Source organism: Folsomia candida, unplaced genomic scaffold, assembly GCF_002217175.1.
Source record: "Folsomia candida strain VU population unplaced genomic scaffold, ASM221717v1 Fcan01_Sc001, whole genome shotgun sequence".
Lineage (NCBI taxonomy): Eukaryota > Metazoa > Arthropoda > Collembola > Entomobryomorpha > Isotomidae > Folsomia > Folsomia candida.
The window spans coordinates 26,319,747-26,347,115 of record NW_019091193.1 but is presented as its reverse complement, the minus strand read 5'-3'; the positions used below and the strand labels follow the sequence as shown (position 1 = coordinate 26,347,115).

The following is a 27,369-nucleotide window of genomic DNA, read 5'->3' as shown; positions in this document are numbered from 1 at the left end:
GCATGTGAATTGTGCGTGAATATGCTTTTGTGCTTGCAAACATTGGAGAACAAACACCTAATTTGTTAAAAGGAAACCCAAAAAACGGACGTAGTGGTAGTGATGCATTTATCTTCTTAATGGATTGAATAATGTTGGTTCCTGTTACTCTCTGACTTGTGTAGATACGTCATTTTCTTCACTTATGCGTCAGGAATTTTGGATCAATTTTCCCAACCTGGTGCTTTTGAACCTTGGTCTGTCAAAGGTTGAAATACGTTCTACCAACAACACCTCTAAACCCAGATGCATATTAAATTTTCAAGGAAGTTTGACATCTGGTTTTTAGTTCTTGTCAAATTTACTTTACGCACCATAAACGTGTCACTTATTGCCCGATTAAACAATTAATAGGCCAGTCGTGAGCACACAATTAGGAAGGTTTGTAAGTAGCATAATATTTACATGGTCTAATTATCAAGGCCGTTCCACGACACGTTCAACAGCAAAGCGTTGTAAAATTAAAACTACGTTCGTATGCAAATATAAAAAAAAACTTGGGTGTGTAACATGAGACACAAAATGTTTGACAGATCGTGTCAAAAATAATCAACATTTTATAGCATTTTCGGATTTACAATAATTGTCGATCATTGCGTGGGCAGTTTTTATGCCAAACTTTGAATTTAATCCAAACGACTTTATGAAGAAACACTGATGTCGAGTTAACAACTCGGCTAAAAAAGCTCAGCAACAATCTCAACATCGCGAAGTTTTGTGGGATTTGGATGAGATGAAACCAAGAGCATGTGAATTGGACAATGGAAATGAACACCACTCTCCACGTTGTGTATAACATGATGCCATTGAATGCTACGTTTTGCGTCTGCTTTAATGAAGAGTAAAAGCTGGGCAAGCCTCAGTCTTGTCCAGTCTCTCGGTTGGAAGGGTTGTAAAAGTTCACGGATTTAAACCCTCCACGATCCACCTATCTCACAACTGCATTGCAAATTACGGTTCAGTAGTTGAAGAGAGGATGACAATATACGCACAGACCAAGTTTTAGGACTTTTTTGCCAACCTTTTACTTTCCTGCCATCCATCTAGTTTCGACCCATATGCGACAAAGCAAACATTTATCAATCATCCAACACTTCACGCACTGCAAAAGGAGTTGTCAAACTTGGAGAGTGAAAGTGCGTCCGTACAAAATACACACAACAAACAACGGTTGACATTTAGTTGCGAACAAAGTGATACATCGTTGCTCCATTTATTCCACGAAAGGTTCACGTAGCAAGAAGCAGACGCATGTATCATGCAAAAAAGTTGAACCCCGTAACACAAAAAGAACTAAAATCCTATTGTCGTCCTTCGTAGTTTTGACCGTAGTTCGTCCCCAGTGTCACATCCATTAATTTAGGGAATCCCGTTCCTCAAGGGAGGACGAGTAAGGGCATCGACATTCTCTGGAAATAGGAAAAGTACGCTTAAAGTATTTTGCGATTTATAACGACAAAAGAGCAAAAGTGCGTTTATTGCGTACTTAAAGCCAAAGCACAAGAGTGACAATACGCGTCGATCAGTTCGATCTGATGTTGTGTCCAGGCGATTAGAAACATTAGGTTCCACGTGTTCGCGTGTATAAATAGGCTCAATTTTGGAGAGGCTGGACGTCGTAAGTATTAACTTGACATACATTTTAAAATACTTGTACCTACTGGAAGTCTTTTAATAAAGGATATGCAATGCACGTGTAATGCTTTAGTGAAATACGAGCTTTGATTGATTGTTGATTTTAATTTAATTAGAAAATGAGTTCCTGAATCTTAATTTGTTGCACAGAATCTACACGAATCTATAAAAAAATAGGCTGGCAAACAGTTGATTTTACTTCTCTGCTTACGATGCATTCATCCATTGATCACTGCAGACTTTGTAGCCAGGAAATTAATTAAAAGAGTGTCGCCGGTCGCCACCCTCTGTATTGCATTTGGGTGAAAAATCTCGTTTTTCCACACGGGACACACACCTTTGATTGTTTAGGAGTCGTGCTGAGTTTTAATTACTCGCTGCTGCTGCTGGCCGAGAGCGCTTTTGCTGGCTTAATTATGATGCAACAACATCCCGATGAAATTTTTAACACGCTTCTTCAGAATTTTGATATGAGCGATAATACAAACAAGATTTCTGTTCCAATCTTTTTCAACTATTTCAAAAGTTTCAGTGATAATTCGGAGAAAATCACTCTCTCACTTACACAGTCCGTTTGTGCATAATACGACATTATGATGATATTATGAGAATTTGTTTGTTTGGTTTTACAAGAATAGCAAATAAACGAATCATCCATGTTCCACGCTGACTGGCAGGAGTAGGTCAACTCATAGATGGATAACGTGACGAATAATCAAAAATACACGCACGCATAATTCGTTAAAGTTTGTACATCATACAATATGCGCTTCATTCACTAAAATGTAAATCAACAAAATGTTAAACCTGCAAAATCTGGTCCAGCTTAAATATCTAATCTACATTTTTAAAAAAGTGCGTGCATACAATTCGCACCTAATTTTCAGCTATTTAAGATTTTATAAAATATACTGAATTGCTGACCTATATAGATATTAATTACTTATAAAGGTGCATATATACGTAGAGCAAGTTCATGTGTGAGAAGCGTACGGAATTCTGAACCTTTTGCTGAATTATTTATTCTGCTCAGTGACTTTAGAATCTTGAGACATAAAAAAGTACTGACTGCCAATTCTCAGTTCGGAAATCCACTAAATCAGTTGTAGTAACTGGCACAAAACAAATTGAACTTTAGTCTCATTTATCTCGGTCACTTTTATGACCAGATCCATTAGCAGAAAAGGTTTGTACATAGATTTTAAAATTTTCAGCTTCTCAATTCTCAGGCAGAAATTGTGCAGAGGAATTACTCACAAAAGTCGATGAGTAGTCGTAGTAAAATTCATATCGGAGTAATAAAATCTATTTTTTGAATTTTACGAGTTGAGTCACACAGTTTGTTTCTGTAGTCGACGGGAGATAAGTCCTTGGATCATGTTATTATTTATTATTTGTTGTTTGGACGTACATTGTTATAAACACGATTTTTACTCTATTTTAGTCTATCTTCGCAGTAAATACATAAAATGACATGTTCAATTTTTTTCACTTGCCATAAAATTAAAAGGTTTGATTTTAAATGGATCGTGAAAATTTATTTAATCGATAATTTGAAATTCCATCTAGCAAAAAAATAATAAAATCATGCCAGCATTAAACCAATGTATTCATTGGCATTTTCTTCAATTTTCAAAAGTTCCCAACTGAAGATACCCACCTAACAGTCGAGTAACAATAAAACTGAGTGCATGTCAAATAAATTTGTCTTTTCTTTAATTGAAAAAATTAGATTGTGCCAAAATTTGGAATTTATACAGCGAATTCGATTTTGCACATCTATTTTGGATTAGCTACGCTTTATATTAAATCCATCTCATGAATTTTATGACTTTATTCAGTTGGTTTGTTACATTTCCCATGAGTTCAGTTCATTCTTAAAGCCATTTTCAATTTTGTTATTGATTAAATAGTCAGCCACAGCATTGCATCACTCGATACGTCATTACGTATACTTATTTTATTCGCGTGGATGAATCAGTTTCGTTTATTTGCTCGAGAATAATGTAAACAATAAGCTAATGTAATTAGTGGTATGACTTCATATCTGACTGCAGTTGCATAAATACACGTATTAGAGTTTCAAGGTAAATTATGTATGTCGTCGTGTGCATATGTACATGGTTATTATTAGACTGGGAGGATAGTTTATACCTACACTACATCTGATAATTTGAATATGTACATATTTTTGAAATTTGAAGTTAAAATTTGAAGTTAAGGAATTATATTTTATAGCTAAATTCTCTAGAATACTTAGTTTACACTGTTGATGTGTCGACACACCTTCCTCTCGATCCTTTAGAAAACCAATTTACGAGGTGTGCAGTTCATGACAACCCATTTGAGCATCATCATCGCTATTTCCTTTCAAATTTAAGCGAGTGCATTCATCATTTTCCAATCACCATTCGTGGGATGTGTTGAGAGAAGATGCAAATCTTCCAGTCTTTCGGGAAATATTCTGTAGTGGAACGATTGCTAAGAAATTTATAGGCAAGAATGTACGTGTGAATTATGGTCGGTGTCTCTTTTAATTAATAGTTTAAACTGGAAAGCCTTCAGTATCAAGTATTCAGAAATGATGATCTTCTATGATGTTCCATAAGAACATATACACCTTTCTTAACCACAAACGAGAATGAGTGACACCGCCTGAGTGTTGATGTGTTACCCGAATAATACGAGCCGTATATCGGATTACATCACTAATTGTATATTATGCAACATGCTCATATTTCCAGCCTCCCCTACCAATCAACAGTTGTGCTACACTTTTGTCATCCGAATCCTTCACCCTCCGAACTAAATGACATCTTCGTGACGACATCCACTAATTGTAAGTGAACTTGTGTGCTTGAATGTCTCTCGACAGTAAGTAATTCTGTTCAGAAGGGATGTTGAAGGGATGGGTCCAACAGCTCGCCATCACATTAAAATGGGTTATGGCATGGCTGTTTGTGCGTTGAGAGTGTTTTGTGCTTTTTATTAATATCATCCAATGTGTGATGTAATATACATCACAGCAGAAATAATATCTTGTGGGGCTGATTGTGTGTTTGTGTTTGGACTTGAAGCTGGTGATGAGAGGAAATGTCTGAGGTATAATTACAATCTTTCAATTGTTTAATGGCTTTAATGACCATAAATCTTAACTTATCCAATTCTGTTATTCAATTGTCTGTTCCAACACATCAAAATATTTCTGGAATGATATTCCACAATTGCTCCATGATTATTCTCAGAGCTTATGTGAAATGTTTTTTTATGGGAAGAAGAAGGAAAGGTAGTGGTGCGAACAATGTATTATAAATTGTAATCCTCCCTCTAAATCTGTCATATATTGAATTGAGGTGTCGACGATAACGAGATAAAAGTGCCAAGAATCTGGTCCTGCTGCTTAGTCATTACACGATCTTGAGACAGATAAGCCTCAATTTACGAGTTGCATTTTTTCAGAAACATGTAGTAACATGCGTGTTACATAATAATACGATTTGCATACGATTTGTATATGACACAACAACTGTTTGCCTTGCATGGACTCTGGGCACTTGATTAAATCACAGAATTGGTCGGTCAGAGTTTTCAAGATTAAGCAATACATCATCCATGTCCAGCTACAAATTTTAACATGCGTGTTGCATCACAGGTTTTCTTATTTAACTATTTGTTCGGAATCTGGGAAAGACACAAATTCATCTGCAAATCATACTTCTCCATTTTTTGACAGCTAGAAAAAAGTTTTACATAACACAAGCACGAAACAGAAACACGACCCTTCATCATACAGTCCCGCACATCTTTTGACCATATTCAAATATGAAACAAGTGTCCACTAATTTAATATCGCAATTAATTAATATTACCACGTTTGGTAGTGTATATGTAATAGCAAAGTACACGTTAAATAATCACCACTGACTTTGACCCTCCAACCAAGAAAATAGTAATATGTATATTCCACTTTCAGCCAGTTATTGGCACATCACAGTAAATCTGATTCGAATTATTTCACGGAAATGAAAATTAAACCGTTTGTATGTCTGCGTGCGTAGATCTCCTTGTGAAACAAATGGTCAAGTTGACAGGTGACATGGTCGAAGAACAGTTGTTGTCTGTCTTGTTATAATATTTCTCTTGTTCTCTCCCTTTAAAATAAATTTGAAACCAAGATCACCATCACCAGTGGATATGCAGTCGGTGCCAATTTCGACACCTGATACCCAACAAAATAAGTTACTAACGATTTAAATGTTGATTTAAAAGATGAATAATTCAAGAGAGCAAGTCATTTTTTTTTAGATGAACCAGTGTTATGCACGTTTTTATCTAAATTATACTACATTTATGTACATGCATCAAGACCAATATTTTTAAGTGGTCATTGAACAGAGTTGGACCAACTTTCATACTCTGAGGCCAACCGGTAATTAAAGGGATGGAGAAATCTAATCAGATAAGAATCGCATATTTTACTCGTTAGAAGTCCAGGATTTACAAGATGAGGCATTTTGAGACACAGTTTTGTCGGACGTCTCCCTTCTGGAAATTTGGAGAATAGTTGCATCATTTGTGACTGAATTTGGACAAAAGCCAATCCATTAACAACGTTAACCTTTATTGCGAAGGAACTGAAATTGAATGGTCGTAATGTAGCCGTGCCAAATAATGTATTGGAGGTCACTGGGTGATTCCTTTTGATTTTATGATTTTAATTAAAAGTGTCTCTTTTATGTTAGTGAAGAGTTATGAGAGTTCTGGGAGAGGTGGTCACACTCGCCAAAGTTTTATGTCTTAAAACACCTATATCCTACACCCATCATACATCTTGTATCATTGTATAGGATAAAATTATTAATGTCTAAATGTTTCTGGCGTTAACGACTCTTTACACTCATTTCTAATACTGGCAATTCATCAACAATGTGTTTTAATTCTTCAAACCATTGATTAATCACTTTTCCCCTTGACCTCGACATTAGCATCCAGCAGGAATTTAATTTCTGTATTTTACCCACAAGATCCGCAAGGAGGTATGCTAATTTTGTGATTTTTTTGTGATTGTTTTCTGTAAAATTCGTAGCTGGGTTCGGGTTCGATTGGTCAAGTGGTTGATAAATAAGTGGGGTCAAATGTATCAGATTTTTGAAAATTGCTGTAGAAAGCTAAAATTTGACACAGTTCATGCAAGACAACCACTGAAGGTCAGATTCTCTAAATTGGTGTCGGATAATTCTTGAGTGGGCTCAACTACTTAAATACGCGGACTGAAGGCTTTCATTTAATGCGCACTGTTAATGAGATACTGAAAGCAAATATGTCGGATATAATTTCCTGACTGGGGATTTTTAACTGTATTATATATTGAATATATCTCACACGCGAAGCTACAGCTGCCGGACAAGACGACATAGTTTCGTCTGGTTATGTATACTTTGGAGCAATAAGCAAAGTATCACAAGTACACGCATGAAATGCATATGGTTACAAAATCACTACAAATTTGCACCGAAAGCAAATGCATCTTAATACTGTTTTGCATTTTTGCTGAGTGTCAAATCTGTGAAATTTCGAAGAAAGTGTCGACCATCAGAGCTATCAGTCACTGCATATGCTCTGCAGCCTATGAACAAAATGGGAGAGATGCGTTCTTTACATAATAAAAACGTTCCACTTCCTCAGACATTCTTCATTTTGAAAACAGCTAGCAAAACACAATTTTTAAAATAATTTAATAATATGAATTAGAGCTGCTTGTTGGTTGGACAAAGTGTTTTTGGCATTTGCGGTTGCAAAACAATTTGTAACACTTGTACTGACATGCAAATCCAAAGAAAATTTACAAAACACAAAGAAAATAAAACACAAACTAATGTATGTACCACGGGCATTCCAGTATTCGCATTGAACAGTAATTTGGTTTCCACCAGTCAGTTGAATGAGGACAAAAGAAAATTTAAGTACATTGGGACAAAGCTTGAATCCTACGAGAAGTTCACAGTAAATGGTTGGGTGTTGTTTTTTCTACTGCCAATTGCAATCCAGAAGCGGCTTCTTTCCTCAGATCCATGCAACAAACATTGCTGATTTATAGACGCATGTAACTTACGTTTATTTATTTTGTGTTTTACAGGAACTTTAATTTTTTCGATTGGTCACAAGTGGATTTCGCTTTAGCATATTATCGCTAATCGTATTGGGACTACAACACTTCTCTACCTCACATCAGGCAACATGGATTGAAAAGCGAAAACGGAAGCGTGTGTATCAATCTACAGATACATTTGTCTCGCAGGATCATTGCATTGTTAATTGCTAATTACTGATTAGCTAATAGTAATAAGTAGTTCAGCTCAAAGACAATGAGAAAATCCAAAAGTAGCTGCAAATACAACCCAATACCAATGGCGACCATAAGCGATTCTACGTTCTTTGTCATCCTGCTAGTGTCATGTCTGGTGGTGAACATTGGAGGTCAGTATTTACCGGCATTCTACGGACCCTTTGCCGACATTCAGGTGCGTCGTCTCAATTTCCCCACAAACTCAAAACGCCAATAAATATTAATTAATTTGGTCTCTTCTTGTATTATTTGCCATTGTGTATGCATTTCGGGTTTCAGGGGGACTACTGTGCTGCCAGAATCGGAGGGTGTTGTCCTGGACGAATTGACGACTGCTCAGTACCCATTTTGGGAACTTTGTGCTATTGTGACCGTTTCTGTAATCGCACAGACAACCCCGACTGTTGTCCCGACTATTTTAGTGCGTGCATGGGAATGCACATTATTAAACCTCCAGAGGAAGTGGTTAAATTGCCAAGTACGTAATTCAATAATTTTTGCACATGCATAAATATTAACTCTTCAACTTTTTACAAATCAAGTAACCAAATAGTGGAATTTCTATTAAAAAAATTACACTACAAAGTTATGACACTTTAATTTCCTCAATTTGCATATATTATTTTTTATGTGACAAGCACAAAAGAATGCACGTCGCGGGTGACACAGGTATAAAAAGAAGACAGACATAAATTATGAGATTGTTAAATGCTAATTGGTTTACCGATGACCAGTGCAACAATTATAAATTTCATGATCAAAGGTCATGAGGGGATAATTTGATAATCTGCGCACGATACCTCGTCCATCAATACAAGACCAACATTTAGAAGAAATAAAAATAATCACGATGAGACGGAGAATAATTGTTTGGTTTGTGACATCTGCCTGTGAACAATTCTCCAAAGTGTAATTAACGACATATTTACCATTACGTATGTGTCAGCTTATCTAATACTTGTGTAATAGATACTTATGTAAGGTGTAAACACATGTCGGGCGTCGCTTGGTCTGCCCACAGCACTCAAAATTTTATTATTTAATGTCCGAGTCCGTTAACCCACTTATTTATGATTTAGCTGACATTCGAGATATTTCTCTTGAAATGTTATTCTTTCTGAATGGATAAACTGAGGAGTTTCAGTTATCCTGGGTGAGTCAGCTTCTTATCGAAATTGCACAGTCTGCCGGCCTTGTAATCCATCCATGACTCATTTAGAAAATATAAAGGAAGTTCAATCTATCAACGCAAAAATTTGCGAATTGGCACAACTAGCTTTTTCCACGTGCACTCAAAGTACTTGTCCCACTGATTAAGTAATAAGCGAGTTCAAGATTCAGCCAAACCCAATTTTACCTTGGTCCTTCTCTTGACTTAATAAGACGTTGACGAGTGGTTTTTTCTACGATGACGACAATTATTATTATTTCCACTGTGTAAGCCAGTGGTCAATAGTCATGCAAATTCGAGATTATAGTATTCAGTAAAAATCGTTGGTTTCTGCTCCCTGTTAATAAAAATATTTATAATTGTATTGCAACCTTGTTTTAGTTTGTCATGCTTTTTATGTCAAATTAAATTACAATTCATTTATCAACAGGATGCTTCCAGAACGGTCATTTTGTTGAGTATGGTTCTTCAGTCAAGATAAACTGTAATCAATGGTGAGTTGCGAATGTATAAGTTTGATGCATGATTGGGTTATGCACGTCAAAAATGTCTGTCTAGCCGATTCTAGAGCATGCAAATATTTACATAATAATTAGTAAACAAGCAATTTCTCTGAATCAGCAAATGCGACAAAAACCCGAGTGATCCAACCAAGTTTGAACTCTTGTGTGAACGGGATACTTGCATGATTGATGGGACCTTAATTCAAGCGATCAACGAAGGGGATTACTCCTGGTCAGCAGGGAACTACTCGGACTTTTGGGGGCGTAAACTTTCACGTATTTTACTTTTTTATTGACAATCTAAACCGGTAAAAAACTTCCAAAAAAATATAACAAACGACTACTAATTCATGATCACAACATAATATATTGTGACATTATTGATTATTGAAAGGGTGTATTAACCACTTTCAGTTCAGACTTAGACAACTGACGCCGCAAATTGATTGGAAATTCAAAGTCTCCATCCTTCCAGAGTGGATCCTCTGCTGCTGATCCGAAGGAGAAAGGCAGAATACCTCTCTCTCCACTTTCTTGAGCAATTCTCTTGACATGGTCAGGTAGCCGTCTCCACGCTGCCCACTCCGTTCTGATATTTAGTGGAACGATACGAACTATTCCATGCGGTTTCTTCCGATTCACGACACCTGTTTCATACTGTACAGAAATTGTTATACATAAACAAGAGTTCGATTATACATGCATTGTACTATAGATAATGTATGACAGATTACCTGAAGGAAAGCTTCCTTCTCCTCTGCATCTTCACGAGAGGTGCACCGTGTTCGAGCAACTTGAAGTGCTATTTTCTCTCCAGACTTCAATTCCTTCAAAATGGTGTCAAAATCTGGGTTGACATAATGAGTCCTATTTATTCCGCCATCACTGGCTTCCACGCCTTTCCCGTGATAAGCCTCCAACTGAGTCTGTTCTTCCGAGCCCAACAGCTTTTCCAATATTTCTCTCGGGCGAGAAACCCCACCCAAGTCTGCCTTCTTGAAGAGGAGGACAGAGTATACATTAAAACTTGAAGGAGAAAGTAGTCGCAATTCTGCCATCAACTGGCCAAAGAGAGTGTCGACTTCCGTCATAATGTCAGCTTCAGTTATAGGTCGAGGTCTGGTCGAAATATTCAACGGGGAGAAGATTGAGGAAGACACGACATCATTGTCAACGAGAGCAGGGGAAAATTCCACTTTTGTGAGTGACGCTTCAAGTGGAACTATGTCGTCACCTCGAACAGCATGCTCAATCATATCCTTAATCGTTGTTGGGGGGTTCAACGCCAAGTTGGACAGTTCCCTATGGGTGTTGAGGAACCGCATCTTTGTTTCCGAGTATTGTTGAAAGTAATATCCAAAATTCTGTAGGAAAAAAAACATTTCCTCAAATCATGGCAAGTGGCTATTACTGTTAATGCAGATACACATTAATTTACTTACTATTTCCAAGGCCTCTAATGCTCGGGCGTCCTTGCCAGCATCTGGTCCTTCAAACAGGGTGTCCCCACCGAAGACGACCTCCAATCCCTCCATATGACCTCTGCCTAATACAGACAGTGTTGGGAGTTGTTTATGCCAATTATTTATATCCAAAAATCTTCCATCCTCTGATTTCACGCCCGAATATCTTGCCGTCTGTTCTGGATGTTGAAGAATAAATTCTCTGTAGTCAGTCCCGCGATGAAACAGAGGCCCAAGAACAAATGCTCTGTATACAGAACTGGCTACTTCCCTCTCACTAAACAATTCTACCCATTGAAGTTTTTTCTCTATAATTTCCGAGTAGTTTGGGAACGAAGGATCGAGGCAGTCTTCAGTTCCAATTGCATTCTTATTGTGAGTGAGGGGATGAACCCGTTTCATTTGATTCGCCGTCCTATCAATTAAAAAAAAATGTTACACTACATGAGATATGAGAGTTCATGCATTTGAGGGAATTACATTTTCATAGCATCAACAAATGAGTGAAATTTTTTAATATGGTCTCTGGCGCCGCAATGAGATATGAAAAATTCACCACAATCTGTACACCAATGACGGGGGTCATCCTTGAATCTATGAATTCATTGTTGGGTAGAATTTGTAAAACTTACACTGAATATATAAGGTTATTAATTTACATACTTGATCTGTAGTTGATCTACTGTAGCACCGCAAGATTTTTGATGAATTTTTCTGCTACCCGAATTCACGAAAAAATCTCCACATGTCTGACAGAAGTGTGATTCATCATCCTTATACCTACAACATACTACATTGGAATATGTGCGATTAATAGCATTATGAACAAATTAATGCTTACTTAAGTTTCACCTCTTCTGCAGTTAGAATGCAAATATCCTCATGCCATGATTTCGAATTCGTCCTCTCAAACACCTCTCCACATTTCGAACAAACATGTTCTGGATCCCCTGCAAACCTAAAGTTGAATGAATCATATATATATATATACATATTTCGTCACATCTTATTTATGTTCATAACTTGTGCATAAATTACTTTTTAATTACGGCATCCTTTTTTTCTTCCGGTGTCATTCCACAGTACAGGGCATGTCTTGTTGCGCCACGTTTGTCAGAGAAATGCTTGCCACAATTTTTCGGACAATATGATCGACCCCTAACATGAATTATTAAGCGTTTATTTCACATACATTTAATCAATAATATTTGAAAACATGGTTTAAAATAAAATACGTACTCGAGATGATGATTTGAACTATCAGATAATCCGGTGCCGTCGTCATCATCGTTCAACTTTCTCTTCAGACCGGTGATCCTTGATGAAAAACATGATTAGTTTTGCATGTACATATACAACTATAATACAATGGCAGGAACCATACCTTGTATTATCAGCACCATCGTTAACTTCCGGGGAAGGAGGTGTCGGTGGGGGGCGACAGAATTTGATATGTGATGGGGGTAGTGCTTGTCGCACATGCCGTGACGACACGATTCCCTGCTGCCGGGGATGGAGGAGGAGTCAGATTTTGAGGCACCGGAACACTTGGCCTCAAAAACCGTGTCAACGGGGTCGAAATATTTGTCTGGCGTAAGGCAGGATTATGACGACACTTGATTTGGTGTACACCCAACGCAGCAGCTGATGCGAAAGTCGACTTGCAGGGAGCCCAGCATCTGTACGGTCTGGGAGACCTAAATAACAACATGTTCAAATTTAACTTTCTAATAAAAATCATCAACTAGTAGTTTAAAACAAAACTAGAATGGAATGGTGCAAAATGAGTCTAAAAAAGTTCTTACCCTTTTCCTTCGCGGCCTGCCATTAGTCACAAGTAATGTTTTAAAACCTATTATCAGCAAATAATTGTTGAGATGAAAAGTAAACACGCGCAGCAATAAATGTCGCGTGGAGAAGTAACACCTGAAGCACAGAACGAGTGGTGGAGTGGTGTTCACACATGTGGTACAACAGGAGTAGAGTTTAAAGAGTAGAGTTTTTGTCGGTTCTCTGCGAGAGATTGGTCACATTTTTGTGATGTCAAGATTTAATTTCTGGTAGTGAAATGTCAGCTTTGTAAGTAGTCCAATTTGTCCAATTCTCAAGGGGTTATTTCTCTTCCTTTTCAGACGGGCTACTTTATCGTCTCGGTACATTAGAGCCAGAACGAGGGGTAAGTGATTTCACCAATTTGGACCCAACTCAACGGATGATTAAGACAATAAAGTTGCCTTCTTTCTCCTCGCTCCTGCAGATAAAAAGCATGGAGCCAATCAAGTTTGTCTACGAGGAGAATATTATTCCCAGAAGCTTTGACGCTCGAACAAAGTGGCCAAACTTAATTCAGGGGGTTCGAGATCAAGGTTGGTGTGGTTCTGACTGGGCCATGACAATATCCACCATCACTGGTGAGAAAAATAAATAATTCCTGTGCATTTTCATACCACTCGGATTAATGTGTCCAGATATGTGAAGAGTACCAAAATATGGATGAATGTAAATGCTAATTTTTAAGAAAGAATAAAAGAATGGCTCCTCATATTTTTTAATGTTCGCTTAAATTAGCGGATCGCTTAGGGATCCAATCAAAGGGAATCGAGAACAAAATCCTGTCCGCCCAGCACTTGGTCTCGTGCAATACTCGAGGTCAACAAGGCTGCAATGGAGCTCATTTGGACCGAGCGTGGAATTTTATCCGCAAGTTTGGGTATGTACGAACGATGGTGTTGTAGACCATTCAGCTCTAGCTTGAGAAAGACCGTGTCGTGGGCAGAGGATTAAATGAACTGACAAACTTTCTCCAGAGTTGTGGACGAGGATTGTTACCCGTACGAGAGTGGAGCAACCAGCACTACTGGAACCTGCATGATTTCACGGAAGGTGAAAGCTCTGGGAGACGTTAACCAGTGTCGGTCAGCAAACACGCTCAACGGGAGAACGGAATTGTATAAAAGTCAGCCAGCTTACAAAATTGCAAACAAGGAGAAAGATATCCAGTATGAAATTATGACGTTCGGACCTGTTCAAGGTAGAACCTTTCTCTTCATCGTAACAATGCTCTTGTGCCACTCGATTTGAGTCGATGGAAAATAAAATTGGACACGTACAAGTTATTGAATGGAGCTGTCAGCACAATAAATTCCTTTAAATTGTTATGAAACTTGTGCAACGAGCGACGACGATGTTTGAATGATTCTGAGTTCTTAAAATTTACGTGTTTCGAGTAGCTCACTCTTCTATAAACGATTTCACTCCTTTTCCCACCTACACAATGTAACGTTGAAAATGTTTAGTCTGCAAACTGGGTTTTCTTGTTATCGCAAAATACAAATGTTTTTGGCCAGAAATGAGTAAGTCCTGTTAGGTTCAGGCGACTAAGCAAATCCACGAAGAAATCTAAAAGTTGGGTTTTCTCAATCTGTCAAAATCTGATTCGCTTTCATGCCCATTTCTTCTCTTCTTTTGCGTCCTGCAACTTTCCAGTCCAGCCAAGACTAGTTACTCATATAGTAGTTTTCTTATCGAGTTAAATCGACCGTGATTCAACTTCTGGCAAGTGAACACGTCGACCAGACCCACAGCCGTTTGACTGGTTAGGTTGTAAAGTAGATTATTTTCATGTTGTGCGAATACAAAAGTATCCACATTTCTCCCTTCAAGTGAAAGTACATTTTCTTTGTTTCAGCCGTAATGGACGTTTCGCCGGATTTCTTCATCTATCGTGGAGGCGTGTATAAGAGATCTGGGCTGCAGCCCGGCGAGCGGACAGGATATCACTCGGTCCGAATCATTGGCTGGGGGGAAGAGTTTCACCAGGGAGCCATGGTCAAGTACTGGGTACGATTTTTTCACCCTGCAATTTATCACTCACATTAACAGGAGACCTTTTAAGATGACACTCTTTCCCTTGTCCTCAGCTCGTGGCCAATACGTGGGGCACCAAGTGGGGTGAGAACGGACTGTTCAAAATCCTTCGAGGAGAAAATGAGTGTGAAATTGAAAGCTACGTTTGGTTAGTCAAAATTACTGTATAAATATTGTATATCTTAAAGCTATATATTTTTAAGTACGAGTAAATAACAGTGCCAATTATTTTTTACCAAATTGTTTTGTTTATTTGTATTTACAGCGCAGCTTGGGCAAGAACTGCCAATCGCTTTTCCTACAGAAAGAAAAATCCTTTCTTTTAAAAAGGAAGAGCCAGACACGAGCCAAAATGAGTAACAATACTCGAAAATGTGTTTCATTCAGCTAATCGTTAAATATACTTAATAATAAATATTGTCGTAGTAGTGTTTGATATAACAAGTTGCACATTCATTGAAAACGTACCTAAATTGTTAATTTTAATTGTGATTTTCAACAATGTACAGAATATTCAAGCTTAAAGTCCAGCCGATCTGCCGATTCATATTAAGCACGCGAGCGTTGTTCCTGTTTGAGTATACTATATATTTTTATTTTACTTTTGTGTTCAGACATTTCCCAATTTTGTGTTGAATTAACTAATGTGTATCTCAACGGATATTATTTCTGCAAAATATGTAAATGCATAACTCAGTAAGTCAGTAATTATGCGATTTTTAATTTACAAATTGAAACTATTTAGTAATAATTATAGATCGCTAGAGAGGAAAAAAGCTTTCAAGTAATTCAACATTTAACTAATTAAAACTTTTCGACGCGTAAATTGAATATTCAGTCCAAATGAATGCATGAATGGTATTATTATATTATAGTAACAATAAAATACAGTGAGTTGAGTACACATTTGTTCAATAATAATGAAATAATACCGATAATTACTATCTATCTACATGACCTAAACACTTTGTTTTCGAACTTTGTCTTTGAACTAGATATTAAAATAAAATCTTTTGAACATCAAATCCTTGTAATCCAGCATTTGTGTATATGGGTCTTGACCTCGTTCGTTTTGTGCGTGAATGACTTCCATCGCCATAAGTCTTTGCACCTGTGAAAAACTCAATGTTAGTTGATGCTCATCATGATTTTCAATATGAAAAAATAGGACCAGTCTTTATTTTATATATTTATTACAGCTTTAATGATATCGAGGAGGTGCTCTGTGTTTACCCAGCGTCTCATAGAGGAGCACAGGCTTCGGATAAAAATGGACCCCAACGTGGGATACAAGAAGGAATATTTCCCTGGTACTGACGAGACCACAACCAGCGTGTCTGAGATTGTGTCCCTTGACAGGCTTCGGGAGTGCGCTTCATCCGAACGTTCCTGGCTTCCTTGAAAACTTTGACATGCTTCCACAAAAAATATTTTTGGCTTTCCAGAAAACCTCGTAAAATTTTTGTCTGAGAACTGGTAAACTAAATCTGTCCATAATGAGATTGAGTTCTCATTCGTAAGTGTGAGACTTCCACAAGCTCCGTGACCCATAAAAATGACCATGCATGATGACGCATTGTTTTGATCAAGAGCTGCTTTAAACTGTAGAATGACTTTTCTGATTTCCTGCGAATGTAACCAACATTTATCAAAATTTGTCAGAATTCGCATCAAAAAATTGTTCGATAAAGTCGTTAAAACTTTACTCACCTCGAGGGATGGGTCGATTACAACGCCGGAAACAGTCCGATTAGCTATTGTGGGTCTAAATAGCTTAAACTTTAAAAATTTTAACAAACTTAGCACAGATTCTACATCTTTCTCTGATCCTACTCTTTTTTGCTGTCGAAGAGGCCGACGAGGGTAATTCTGGTTGTTAATGACCAACGCGAGTCCAGGCAGTATAGTCGTGTATTTGTCCTTTTAGTAGTAAACAAAAAAATTACAAGGCTTATCCTGTACGACATACAACAATTGACCATTTTTCATTGAAAAGTTACTTCCAGAGCCGTTATAGACATGGTTCCTGATAGATTTAGTGTTTCCAAAGCATTATGTTTCCTATCGGCAGAACGAACTGCAAGTTTCTTTGGGCGGTTCTCATTTATTAGATTGGATTCTTCGTTTTCCGTGACCCTACGTGGACATCCTCCATTATTTACGTGCAACTCTTTAAAACTCTCGGACAAACTGATTGGTGATTCAATAAGATAGTTTTTATCCTCGTCATTCGGATAGCAAATGACTTTAATGTTTCTCGCCACTAGTTCCTCTCGTGCTCCACGAATTTTGCACTTTTCAGGCTGAAAAAGTTTCTTAAATGAATATTTTTTCTAAATTTAGCATCGGGTATGAATAATTTCTTTATGATTACTGATAAATTATAGTTTTCTAATTTCAAGCTGATAATGGCTCCGATCAGTCTTTTTGCTGCTTCAACTCGGGCATCCTCATCGCTTTGAAAGGAACACGCTTCATGCCCCCCAAGTAGCTTCACAATCTCATTATTGTACGCCACAACCGTAATGTCTTCACATTCACTCGATACATGTTGCAAAACTATTTGCTGGAACAAAATATATTGAATACAAATTGTGCAGCTATAAATTACTCAACCATGTTTTGTTTGAGGTCTTGTTCATCAATTAAGTAAATAAATAAGTACCCGCGCCACGAAGCAAATTTTTCGACCCGTTTCTCTCTTACATGTAGTGCAGATAAACTTCCCTTCGCTAGTTGCGATTCTCATCTGCAAAAAAATTCATCTCGTTGCATAACACTTCAGTTTCAAGAATTGGAAAGTAATTGGAATAGTCGAGACGTAATCTCACGCTTTTGGTGCAATGGACGCATCCCATGTAACGATACAAGTCTAAATGACGTACTAGGTGACAAAATATTCTTATGTATAATTCACAAATAAATTATCCACTTCAATAATATCATATTTCTTATATGCCAAAATTTTAAATCCGTACTGCGAAAATTTTTTGAAGTTGTGATCGGTGTGACAATGTTGGCGTTGTCTGGCGTTGCTTGAGCTATGTTGTCTTGATTTACTTGTGTGCTGGTCAAAAAGGGGGAGTGATTGATGTCCTTCAAATCTCTGTATTGACATGTGTTGCATATCCATCCTGTTCTCTTAAGTTGACAAAAATTTGCATGGAACACTGGCTGGACACATCCGCTACGGTGGTAGTATCGCGAGCAATTTTTGCATTGGTAAAAGTGGAGCTTTGGTAGAATTAGTATTTTACAATGAGCACATTCCATCCTAAAAAGAATAAAAGTTAATTTGTCGTGATTAATAATTGAAAGGTGATGCGGTTGGAAATCACGACATTATTGGCACTTAAGGTACGTCAAATATTTGGGAGTCAATTTGACCGACAAGGCTGTGCCTGTCTACGTAAGTTTTTGAACGGTAATTTTGCAAATTATGACGACATACCGGTATGGCTACAAATGTAAGAATGAACGAGTAAGCAAGGATGTGTATGCTAAATAAATAGTTTTTGCATGCTTATAATGTGGAGGCGACTAAACTATTTTAGCCAAGTGATAAGGAATTAACGACATACACAACGTCGAACTTGATACTTCATCGGGTTTCAGTTTAGTGTAATCGCATAAACACTGTATGTCAAGAGAGACTCTCATGATCAATGAAAGGCGGACGACTGCTTGCGATAAGAATTGGCTTGGACATCATTAGAACGGAAATTGTGGAGATAAAAACGTTATAATTGTTAAATTTATATGGCTCATACTTACAATTAGAAAGCATGAACTCATACGTATTTATCGGACCAGTAAAATCGTCCAGCATTATTTTGCAGATAAGGCTGATCAGCTACTTAATAAGTGCTTTTCACAATGAAAATATGATTCCCATTGTGCAGAATCTGTAAAAATGCTTGAATATAAATATGCATCCTTTAATTAAACGTAATGCAAGTAAATATTACTGCGACCAAAAATAACTTCTGTTGGCTATCTTAATAAAAATTGCTGGGTACATTTTTATTTTCATTACAAACTTTTGGTCCTGAGATACTTTTATGGTTCGCTACAAATAAGCCAATTATCTCTCACAATTAAATACAAAGTCAAAAGTGATGCAGGCTAGCTTAATTTATTGTGCTCTCACTCAACCACATCGCATACTGAAGATAAGCTTAGGATTAGTCAACCATACAGTCAGTGGGATGACGAGTTGCAATTTACAACCTTGTCTCTCTTCGTCAAGAATTAATTGGAGATGTCCGATGTCCCATCATTTTATCCAGCCTGGATGATCAAAGAAAAGTGTATGTAACAAGAATGTACGAATTGTTGAAATGATATAATTGTGAAAATAAACTTGAGACATTTATTAATGATTTGGTACAACCATACAACCATAATTTTATGTAAATACATAACCATGTAATTGATTCACAAGCTTATTGTCAATTTTAGTTTATTCCAATTTTTGTACTTTTTTGCATTAGCATAAAATGGTGGACATTTTCATTGATTTTTAAACAGATTGACTCAAAGAGTTTGAAGTGTGGTGGGCTTATCTTGTGGAAAGTGGTAAATGTTGGAAGTGACCATTTTATTCTCGCATTCCTTCGTAAAGAAAGTCCTCCCAAAGACGCTGCGTCCAAAGTTATTATTGCATCCAACAATATTTATGGCCCCGTTTGCAACCGTGCTTCGAAAGTTGTATCCGTTTCCCTTGATCTCCACAAGGCCGTCGTAAATGGTATTAGACACCCGACCACAACACGTCCCTTCGTTGAGGACGAGAGAGAGGATTTTCCCTTCACTGTCGTGAATTGCCATGTTGTGTAGCCTGGTCCTGTCTCCAGACTCGATTATGATTCCTGACGTGGCATTGTTCATTGAAATGTCGCGAAACTTGTTGTCTGATCCCCGAACAAAAATCCCGTCCTCAATGTCACTGAGTGAAATTGAGCCAAACACATTGTGGGTCCCTTCAACAAGGATGGCTTGCTTTAAACCGTAGAAAGCTAAGGATTCAGCCGAGTTGTGGTTCCCTTCAAGATAAAGTCCTTCCTCAATTCCGGTTATGTTGAGCGTCCTTCGTATATTATAAATAAGTACTGGTATTATTAGCTTGTAAATGGCTAACTAAACCTGTTACAGATTTGTCCTTACCTTACAATGTAGTGGTCTCCCTTGAGAAATAGCGTGGTCGTGTTTCCAACCAACCCGGTTCCAGAAGAACCATCATCGTTCTCGGTGCCAAGGATTTTTATGGGGTGAATTTTGTCCCCACTCCTCTGCATTAAAAAATCCCCGTGGTAGTCCATCGCCTGGAGTTGAATGGTGTCCCCTGGATTTGCAGAATTTAAGGCAGTCTGCAACTCGGAAGAGGATTCCGGCTTAAACTCCTTCCCGAGACAAGGTGCCCAAACGAAGCAAAGTACGAAGACATGAACAGAGATGTGAATTGGATTCATTCTGCTGCCTATATCACGAGATTTATTACTATTATTTGTATGCATTATTGTTTGAACTCTATAATTTTTTATAACTGATTAAGCTGCTGGGAGACTTTTGCTTACCTTTACAATGGCGACTGGATAGGGGAGTGTGAAACTCTGTGTGTTATTATTTTTCAATTATTTAGAGCTCTCAGTTGATTCTAGTCGATTTTAGAAAGGCGAATAAATTAAAATGGGTGGCCAATTGAGATCAATGGAAGGGTTTCGTGTAGTCAATGAGTGCATCTCCACTGAAGACGAAGAAGACAATGACGATGCAAAGTGTACGACTATCACTCCTTCGTACGTTTGTATGTATGCATGATTTTCGACCTAGAGGATTGCATTGTTGTGAGACTTGTGAGAGCAGATTATTGCACTGATGGCTGAGCATTGTTGTGAGGAATTTGTGACTGCAGTTCCTACTTGAATTCATTTACATAACAAGATGTTCAGATCTATACTTTGTCTCGTTTTAGGCAATGCTCATTTACTGGATATTACATACGTATAATAAAACGTAGTACAGCTATAAGCGATATTATCTTTATATATTCACTTATGTATTTAAATTATGCTGGCCCATGTTTTAATAATTAAAAGTTGGATAAGTTTCATCACCCGGCATAAAAAAGACTGGGTAACATTTTATTATTTACAAGATGACACTGTCAAAAGAATTTTACAAAAATCATAATTTTGGAGAAAAATTAAATTCATTTGGATCGCATGTCACATTGCATTGTAACGCAAGCCTATATCGGTTCATACCCCCAACATTTCCAACAAAGGAATTTTTGAAGTTTTACGGAAGATATGACAACATGAGAAACATTCAATTCAAGAGTTTCACAGTATCCATGAGCCTTGGTATTTGTGCAGTTATATAGTCGTCGTGATACATCAGTATGTTGAGTGCTTATACACAATGGTTTATGATAATTAGCACGACTTTCTTTAACTCTTCCCCTCCAACTTAATTACTTGGCTGAATTTAGATACGCCGGTATGTGGACTTTCGCCACACACGCAGGGACCGGATTGGCGGTGGCAGGTCTTAGTGCAACGTATTACGCCCTGGCCAGAAAAAATGCTCAGGTGAATCATCTTCTTAAATAATTAACTTGTGAATCTTTTTATTGTTCGTTCGATAATAATTGATCATAGTTCATTTTCTGCGCAGTTGGAACGAGACAGCAGCACAATTTGGGACGATGGAGATCGAAATCGACTCGATGAAAAAACTTTTAGTTCAATGGCAGCTTTGACAACCTCTCAAATGCTGTTGAAGAAGGAACTCGACAGTTTATCACGAGAAAGTGGTCACAATTTAGGTCTTAACACATTCGAAGGGCAAAATTACGCTCCAATTCCAAGTAAACATAATGAAATGCAGATTAGAAGGATTGTTAGCAGAGTGCAAACCAGTTTCTCCATGGACCCACTTTTTAGCAACACAAAATCAGACACGAGTTTCTCTGGAGTCGTCTCAGATTCCCACCCAACTTTGGCCCCAATAAGGCAGATGAATCAACATGCATATGATCATAATGCTGCTAGTCCAAAGCAAGAATATGCGTCCACCAGTGAGAGGACATCTGAGGAAACGACTTTAGAAGGATGCTTCTTGGTTGAGAGAACAAAGTCTCCGGTGGTTTACTACAAAAACCCGGACTTTGGGAAACGGTCAGCTGGAAGAACGTGCATGGATGTGTCCGACGTTTATGCGGCTCCAGGGTTCAACATCAACGAGGAATCTTACGATTGGACAGATAAAGATCAATCAACTGACCGAGTGTACAAAGACAGCACGCGTTTTATTTTTGCTCCAATCCTCTCCGAATCAGGAGTATCGCTGTGTGACGACGACGACGACGACGATGACCATCAACAGTTCCTTATTAATGACGAGCCCACTGAGATTGACTTTGACCAGGAACCCAAGTCTTTCGCTAGTAAAGATCACTGGACTAGTGATGGATTGTCTCAAATTGACGAAATTCATGACTACAATTTGCAACTCCGACTGGGGCAAGGACTTGGCGTAAATAGTGATGACTCGGGGTTACTTGTCAGAAATGATCTAACCATCCCGGATTCACCTCGTATGAGTTTATTCGATCATGATGACAAAGAAGAGATGTTGGAAACTGCAGAGGAATCTTTGGTTAAATTAGAAGTTCCTGTAAAGAATGAGTCCCCTGAGATGGGTGAACTAGTGATGGGTGTCCATGATGAAATCGCTAGTGGAGGTGGAGACGGGGATAAGATTCAAAAATCCACAAAAACTGACACCCTTGTTATTGCCACCATTGATGAATGTCAAGATTGTTTCCCAAGAATTTGTATAGCACCTTCAACATCAATTTTGGGCAGAATTCCGGAAAATTCATGGATCGGATGGCCGATCAGACTCTACACCGACTTTGCAACAGATCATCCAACAGTGGTACTTTTATTTCTTGGAGCAGTTATTCTGCTTACAGCTCTTCTTGGAAAATTATTTATCACGATGGGAGAATGGTTCGAGTATATAAACGATATCGACTATAATCCCGATGCTTTGATGGAACATTAAAGTTAACGTACACCCGACCTCGACTCGAGTGCAAATGCATGAAAATAAATGTCAACCATAATTTAAAGCACTTATTTTTAATACACACATGTTAAGTATTTATGTATAAACAAGCTTCTAGAATTGAAAATTTTACTCAACATTTTAGCAGCTAATATGTATGATGTCGAACACAACTAACTTAACAAAACCCAGTTAATTTGTGTACCACCTACAAAACAAAACGGATATGTACACAATGCAGGAATGTTTTGAATAAAGCAAGACCCAATTATGTACATTTGTTTGACTTGTTTCTTCCACTGCAAGGCCAGAAATATGAGTCTCCAGTTTAGTTTAGTCTAGGAGATTGTCCTTAAAGAATGCAATGTTATCTGATATCTCCAATTCCGTATCTCTAATCTTAACTGGAAACTATGATGACTCAATATTTTTATGCTTTAACTACATACATATGTAAAATCACTTATTGAAAAGTATCTTATTACTCTAAAGTTTAGAGTCTTAACTGATAGATTTTGTAACTAATTGTAAGTCCTGTGCCACGGTAATTCCAGTACTCAGCCTGTTAAAAATGTGTTAAATAATATTGTTGCATAGAATTCTGCACCATTAATTGTGAGATTTTCTGACATTCCGAATTAAAAACTTTTAGAGGTAAGACAATCTGTAAAGGAAACTACACGAAAAATGCATATTGAATTTAAATCGAATTTCTGCATCGTGCTTGCCTTTACAATAAGTTATTCTAACTTAATAAATCCACTTTCAGACCTGACAGCTCTTAAAGATGTCGAACGGTGGTGGTAGCGAGACTCCTCCCCCAGCCTACAGCCAAGTGGCCCAGCTGAACCAACTCCCACCTCAACGCCGACAAGCTCCACAGGTGGACGAGCTCATCAGTCAGCACCGTCATCACGTGTTCAGCATTTTACTGGTCAAGGATAATCAATTGCACTTGATCGACTGCCCTCCCGGATACTACGAGCTGGTCAGTGAAGCTATCCAGGAGTACTGGGGAGCCATAAAAACGACCACCTTCGCCAACAATGGAACCATAAAGTTCGTGCTTCAGGAGATTGATGCATTTGGACCATGGAGTGCTCTTCGTCGGACTGACCAGTCCATCCGTTCTCGGCGTGTGATTGGGGGAATAATGCAACGACTGGCTCGCCATGGCTGGGGTCTCCTCCAAACCTGTGAAATTTCTATGAAGGAAAATGGGAAGGACACCTTGTTCTTCGAGGACAGCTTAATTGACCGTGAAGCCAGAATCTTTGCCATCTCGTTTTCTAGAACTGATCGGCTCCGACTTATCTCCGCGCCCATAGGATTCATCACCATCGTTCGCGACGTGATCTCGTCCGTGTGGAAACGTGGAATCCAGTCTTCAAAGAATCTTTGCTCGGGAACTCATGAATTCAAGCTGTACGGATTTCCGTGGGTTACAAGCGGCATAGGGATGGAAAAATGCAAGCTGTTTACGAAATTGTGCACAGAGATGAGAAATCACGGCTACAAGTTTCATGCTTCGGTTAAGCTCACCCAGAAATACAAGGAGATGCCGACGTGGTATTTCAGAAAGGTTACGCGAGTTTACAGCTAAAAATCTAAAATTACGCAATTGCGCTTCCTCCTTCATTTAATTTACTTGAAATGAGTTTTCCAGCATTCTTGCATTTTTCTACAAACCATTAATTATTTTATAGCTGCGTACTTACTCAGTAGTGTATTGGAATTGGAATTATTCATTTATGCATTTATATCTACGTAGGCCAAATATTATATTATGATTAGTATTATGAGAACCAATCAATGCATTCATATTTTCTGTCAATAATGTGATAGCTATTTAGATATTTGTTAAATTGAAATTCTTGAACCTTCACTTTGTATATTCTAATAAAAATAATAGTACATAGTTCCAGTTTTCGCATAAAAAAATCTTTACATAACACTGCAAACTGCTTGGATCGTAATATCAATTCGCCATTGGGGATACCTCGCATTAAGAAGTTGCATCTCATCTGGGTTCAATCTCTCCGAATTTCTCCTAATCCAAATGGATAAATTACGAAGATGGGGCAGATGCTTAGATAATTGTTGAAGGACTGTGTCATTTTTCTGGAGATCAACTCCTTCTACTTTCAAAGTCGTTGCCTGCAACAAGAACATTGCCCCACATAAATACAACTTAATTATACTTAATCGCATGCATTTATAATTAAACAGATTACCTGAACTGATAGTGTTTGCAGATCATGAAGATGACAGACACCTAGGACCAAGGATTTCCAGGATAGGCCCAATTGTACCAATTTTAGACATTTCAGACCTAACCACAGAAAATATAATCCTAATTATCCCTTATTTTTGTCAGAATTGAATTTAGGCATGAAATTACGGTTGAGCATGGCGATAGATTTTGAAGGCGACTCTGTAGCATCTGATAACCCCTCTAGTGAAAATTTAGAAAGATCTTCTTGGGAAAGTCCACAAATTCCTGTATCGGTGACTGAAGAGTTTCTGTCCACAATCAGGACTTCGAGGAGGTCCCCATAGCTTTGGCATACTTCTTGGAAGGCAAGATTTGATTGGAAAGATGAACACAGTGTTTTCAAATTCGGGAACAAGCGTCGAATAACGCGAACATCTTGATCTGTCAATTTTTCAGTGAGGTTCAGTGTTTGGAGTTGCGTATAAATCTTGGAATCGACTCCTGGAAAAATCTGTCCTCTCACTTTCCTTGTCCACGGGGTTTCTAGCTCCAATGAGGCGAGCTGAGGCAGCTCCTCAATAAAATAAACCAGACCTGGATTTGCATATCGCAAAAATAAGCTTTCAAGTTTCGGCATGTGTGGAAAGTAGAAATTTACTCGTTGCATATTTCTCGACAACAAATTTTTGTCTTGAATAATTAATTTCAAATTTTTTAAGGAATGTGACAAAATTTCCAGTAGCTTGAAAACAGCATCAAAAGTCACACGAATTCCTAACTCAATGGATAAATTCCGTAGATTTTGACAATTTTCTTGTATACATCGAATAGTTTCATTAGTTGCAAAAGAACCGTGGAACAGGTCACAAATGTCCAACTGCTGAAGATATTTGAGGTTAATAAGTTGACCGCTGTTGGAGATTTCCTCGACAACTTTTGGCAATTCGGTGCATGGTATGCGAAGACTGGAAATTGGTGACTCTACATTTTTCAGAAACTTTACTATAGTAGAAGTACACTCTGTTGCATAAAGGTGCTGAACACTTAGGCTCGTAAGGTGAGGGGTTTTTAGCAGGTCAAAAAGTCGAGGGAGTCGATTTGGAGACTTTGGCGGAAAAATGTTGGTAGAAAAGAATTGAAGCGATGATAAAACTGGGAGTGTAATGATTTGAGAATGTGAGAATCGTGGATTGATTTCGTCATCGTCGAGCAGGTCGTCAATCTGATTATCACTGCTGCTGCTAACTTCAAGTTCGGAGGGGTTTATCGAAGACGTTGGCATCTCATAGTCAAACTTGACCTGTGTCATCCGGTCTTTCAAGAGGAAAATGAGGTCATAAGTGGACTGAAATTGTTCGCCAAGTGCAAGTGCGGACAATTCCATTGAGAACGAAGAGAATGGCTGGCTATCCGATGTTTTCATGCACTCTAGAAAATTTTCTATTGCGTTTTTCCCTTTCACCAGCGCCGTTACTTCGTCCCTTGCCATGATTCTTAACGCTTCGGAGTTCCAGGTTTGGCAAACCATTCGGCAACTCAGAAGCGTCCGAGTGTCGCATTGTTTGAAAATTATTTCCACAATCTTTAACCAAAATGAATATGTAGTACAAAATACATGAATCCCACCATATTTACATGGAATGTTACTTACATGAGTATTTAGAAGAGGATGATGCGACCAACAGGTGCCTTCGATGGTTTCTTCCTCCATAAAAATGAAAACTATGCTACTCGAAATTATTATAAAATGTACGACTTTAAAAATTGATGTGTGAATATGAACTAGTTACAAAAACGCTCCAAGCAGCAATCACCAGTATCGGCTGCATGTGCTTTAAAATTTTCTTTTTACTCTCGCCAGGTTCTAAAAATAATCTGGGGTGCGGGTTGTCTACGGAGTCATCATTGCCTTCGTTAGTGTTACATTACTTACTTACGTATTACGTAGTGAAACGTGATGTGGAGCGGTTCTGAATTTCGGTTAGTTTAGTGGTGCTCAGAAATAGAAATAGATTATATTTGTAGTTACATACATACATGCAGACGGTGGACAA

The 27,369-nt window shown here is 38.0% G+C and overlaps 6 protein-coding genes across 9 annotated transcripts; 2 read left to right on the top strand and 4 right to left on the bottom strand.

Annotated features, from left to right (window-relative positions):
* Positions 1-895: 895 nt before the first annotated feature.
* On the top strand, positions 896-15,800 carry LOC110845500 (uncharacterized peptidase C1-like protein F26E4.3). Its single transcript, XM_022091937.2, has 12 exons — positions 896-1,657; positions 7,811-8,195; positions 8,300-8,498; positions 9,622-9,685; positions 9,813-9,970; positions 13,290-13,333; positions 13,415-13,568; positions 13,726-13,867; positions 13,965-14,188; positions 14,846-14,997; positions 15,078-15,172; positions 15,290-15,800. The coding sequence occupies exons 2-12, from the start codon at positions 8,040-8,042 to the stop codon at positions 15,348-15,350; spliced, it is 1,449 nt and encodes a 482-aa protein (XP_021947629.1). The 5' UTR covers positions 896-1,657; positions 7,811-8,039; the 3' UTR covers positions 15,351-15,800.
* LOC118436361 lies at positions 9,977-10,882 on the bottom strand. The gene is made up of 2 exons (XM_035854246.1): positions 10,429-10,882; positions 9,977-10,351 (listed from the first exon to the last, which is right to left on the bottom strand). Exons 1-2 carry the CDS (start codon positions 10,783-10,785, stop codon positions 10,079-10,081), a joined length of 630 nt encoding a protein of 209 aa, XP_035710139.1. The 5' UTR covers positions 10,786-10,882; the 3' UTR covers positions 9,977-10,078.
* Positions 15,801-15,857: 57 nt separating the features above from the next.
* Positions 15,858-18,513, bottom strand: LOC110845491. 2 transcript variants are annotated; one of them, XM_035854238.1, is made up of 8 exons: positions 18,003-18,513; positions 17,856-17,908; positions 17,690-17,773; positions 17,399-17,590; positions 17,025-17,327; positions 16,735-16,944; positions 16,258-16,650; positions 15,858-16,135 (listed from the first exon to the last, which is right to left on the bottom strand). In XM_035854238.1, exons 1-8 carry the CDS (start codon positions 18,295-18,297, stop codon positions 16,016-16,018), a joined length of 1,650 nt encoding a protein of 549 aa, XP_035710131.1. In that variant the 5' UTR covers positions 18,298-18,513; the 3' UTR covers positions 15,858-16,015. The 2 variants fall into 2 exon arrangements, with proteins under 2 accessions (XP_035710131.1, XP_021947618.1); XM_022091926.2 differs by having other exon boundaries at positions 16,222-16,650; positions 18,003-18,511.
* Positions 18,514-19,370: 857 nt separating this feature from the next.
* On the bottom strand, positions 19,371-20,759 carry LOC110863201. Of its 2 annotated transcripts, none has more exons than XM_035846816.1 (3): positions 20,601-20,759; positions 20,191-20,523; positions 19,371-20,113 (listed from the first exon to the last, which is right to left on the bottom strand). In XM_035846816.1, exons 2-3 carry the CDS (start codon positions 20,493-20,495, stop codon positions 19,561-19,563), a joined length of 858 nt encoding a protein of 285 aa, XP_035702709.1. In that variant the 5' UTR covers positions 20,496-20,523; positions 20,601-20,759; the 3' UTR covers positions 19,371-19,560. The 2 variants fall into 2 exon arrangements, with proteins under 2 accessions (XP_035702709.1, XP_021968148.1); XM_022112456.2 differs by having other exon boundaries at positions 20,191-20,503; positions 20,601-20,757.
* A 128-nt stretch (positions 20,760-20,887) lies between these two features.
* LOC110854171 lies at positions 20,888-25,018 on the top strand. 2 transcript variants are annotated; one of them, XR_004833759.1, is made up of 2 exons: positions 20,888-23,754; positions 23,870-25,018. XR_004833759.1 is itself a non-coding variant. In XM_022102573.2 (2 exons), exon 2 carries the CDS (start codon positions 23,888-23,890, stop codon positions 24,701-24,703), a length of 816 nt encoding a protein of 271 aa, XP_021958265.1. In that variant the 5' UTR covers positions 23,488-23,754; positions 23,870-23,887; the 3' UTR covers positions 24,704-25,018. The 2 variants fall into 2 exon arrangements, 1 of the variants encoding a protein (XP_021958265.1); XM_022102573.2 differs by having other exon boundaries at positions 23,488-23,754.
* On the bottom strand, positions 24,966-27,161 carry LOC110854182. The gene is made up of 4 exons (XM_022102585.2): positions 26,967-27,161; positions 25,502-26,897; positions 25,335-25,432; positions 24,966-25,257 (listed from the first exon to the last, which is right to left on the bottom strand). The coding sequence occupies exons 1-4, from the start codon at positions 27,024-27,026 to the stop codon at positions 25,045-25,047; spliced, it is 1,767 nt and encodes a 588-aa protein (XP_021958277.2). The 5' UTR covers positions 27,027-27,161; the 3' UTR covers positions 24,966-25,044.
* Between the last annotated feature and the right edge of the window lie 208 nt (positions 27,162-27,369).

Coding starts and splice junctions, on each gene's coding strand:
- LOC110845500 (XM_022091937.2), top strand. CDS start 8,040: ATGAGAAAATCCAAAAGTAGCTGCAAATACAACCCAATACCAATGGCG. Junction 9,686..9,812: donor AAGATAAACTGTAATCAATG/GTGAGTTGCGAA, acceptor TCTCTGAATCAG/CAAATGCGACAAAAACCCGA. Junction 14,189..14,845: donor GACGTTCGGACCTGTTCAAG/GTAGAACCTTTC, acceptor TCTTTGTTTCAG/CCGTAATGGACGTTTCGCCG.
- LOC110845491 (XM_022091926.2), bottom strand. CDS start 18,297: ATGGAATGTGCTCATTGTAAAATACTAATTCTACCAAAGCTCCACTTT. Junction 17,909..18,002: donor AACTTCAAAAAATTTTCGCA/GTACGGATTTAA, acceptor TTTGTCACCTAG/TACGTCATTTAGACTTGTAT. Junction 16,651..16,734: donor TAATCGACCCATCCCTCGAG/GTGAGTAAAGTT, acceptor TTACATTCGCAG/GAAATCAGAAAAGTCATTCT.
- LOC110854182 (XM_022102585.2), bottom strand. CDS start 27,026: ATGGAGGAAGAAACCATCGAAGGCACCTGTTGGTCGCATCATCCTCTT. Junction 26,898..26,966: donor ATCCTCTTCTAAATACTCAT/GTAAGTAACATT, acceptor TTTTGGTTAAAG/ATTGTGGAAATAATTTTCAA. Junction 25,258..25,334: donor TGCAAACACTATCAGTTCAG/GTAATCTGTTTA, acceptor TTCTTGTTGCAG/GCAACGACTTTGAAAGTAGA.
- LOC110863201 (XM_035846816.1), bottom strand. CDS start 20,495: ATGAATCCAATTCACATCTCTGTTCATGTCTTCGTACTTTGCTTCGTT. Junction 20,114..20,190: donor GGAGACCACTACATTGTAAG/GTAAGGACAAAT, acceptor TAATATACGAAG/GACGCTCAACATAACCGGAA.
- LOC110854171 (XM_022102573.2), top strand. CDS start 23,888: ATGTCGAACGGTGGTGGTAGCGAGACTCCTCCCCCAGCCTACAGCCAA.
- LOC118436361 (XM_035854246.1), bottom strand. CDS start 10,785: ATGACGGAAGTCGACACTCTCTTTGGCCAGTTGATGGCAGAATTGCGA. Junction 10,352..10,428: donor AGAAGGAAGCTTTCCTTCAG/GTAATCTGTCAT, acceptor ATTTCTGTACAG/TATGAAACAGGTGTCGTGAA.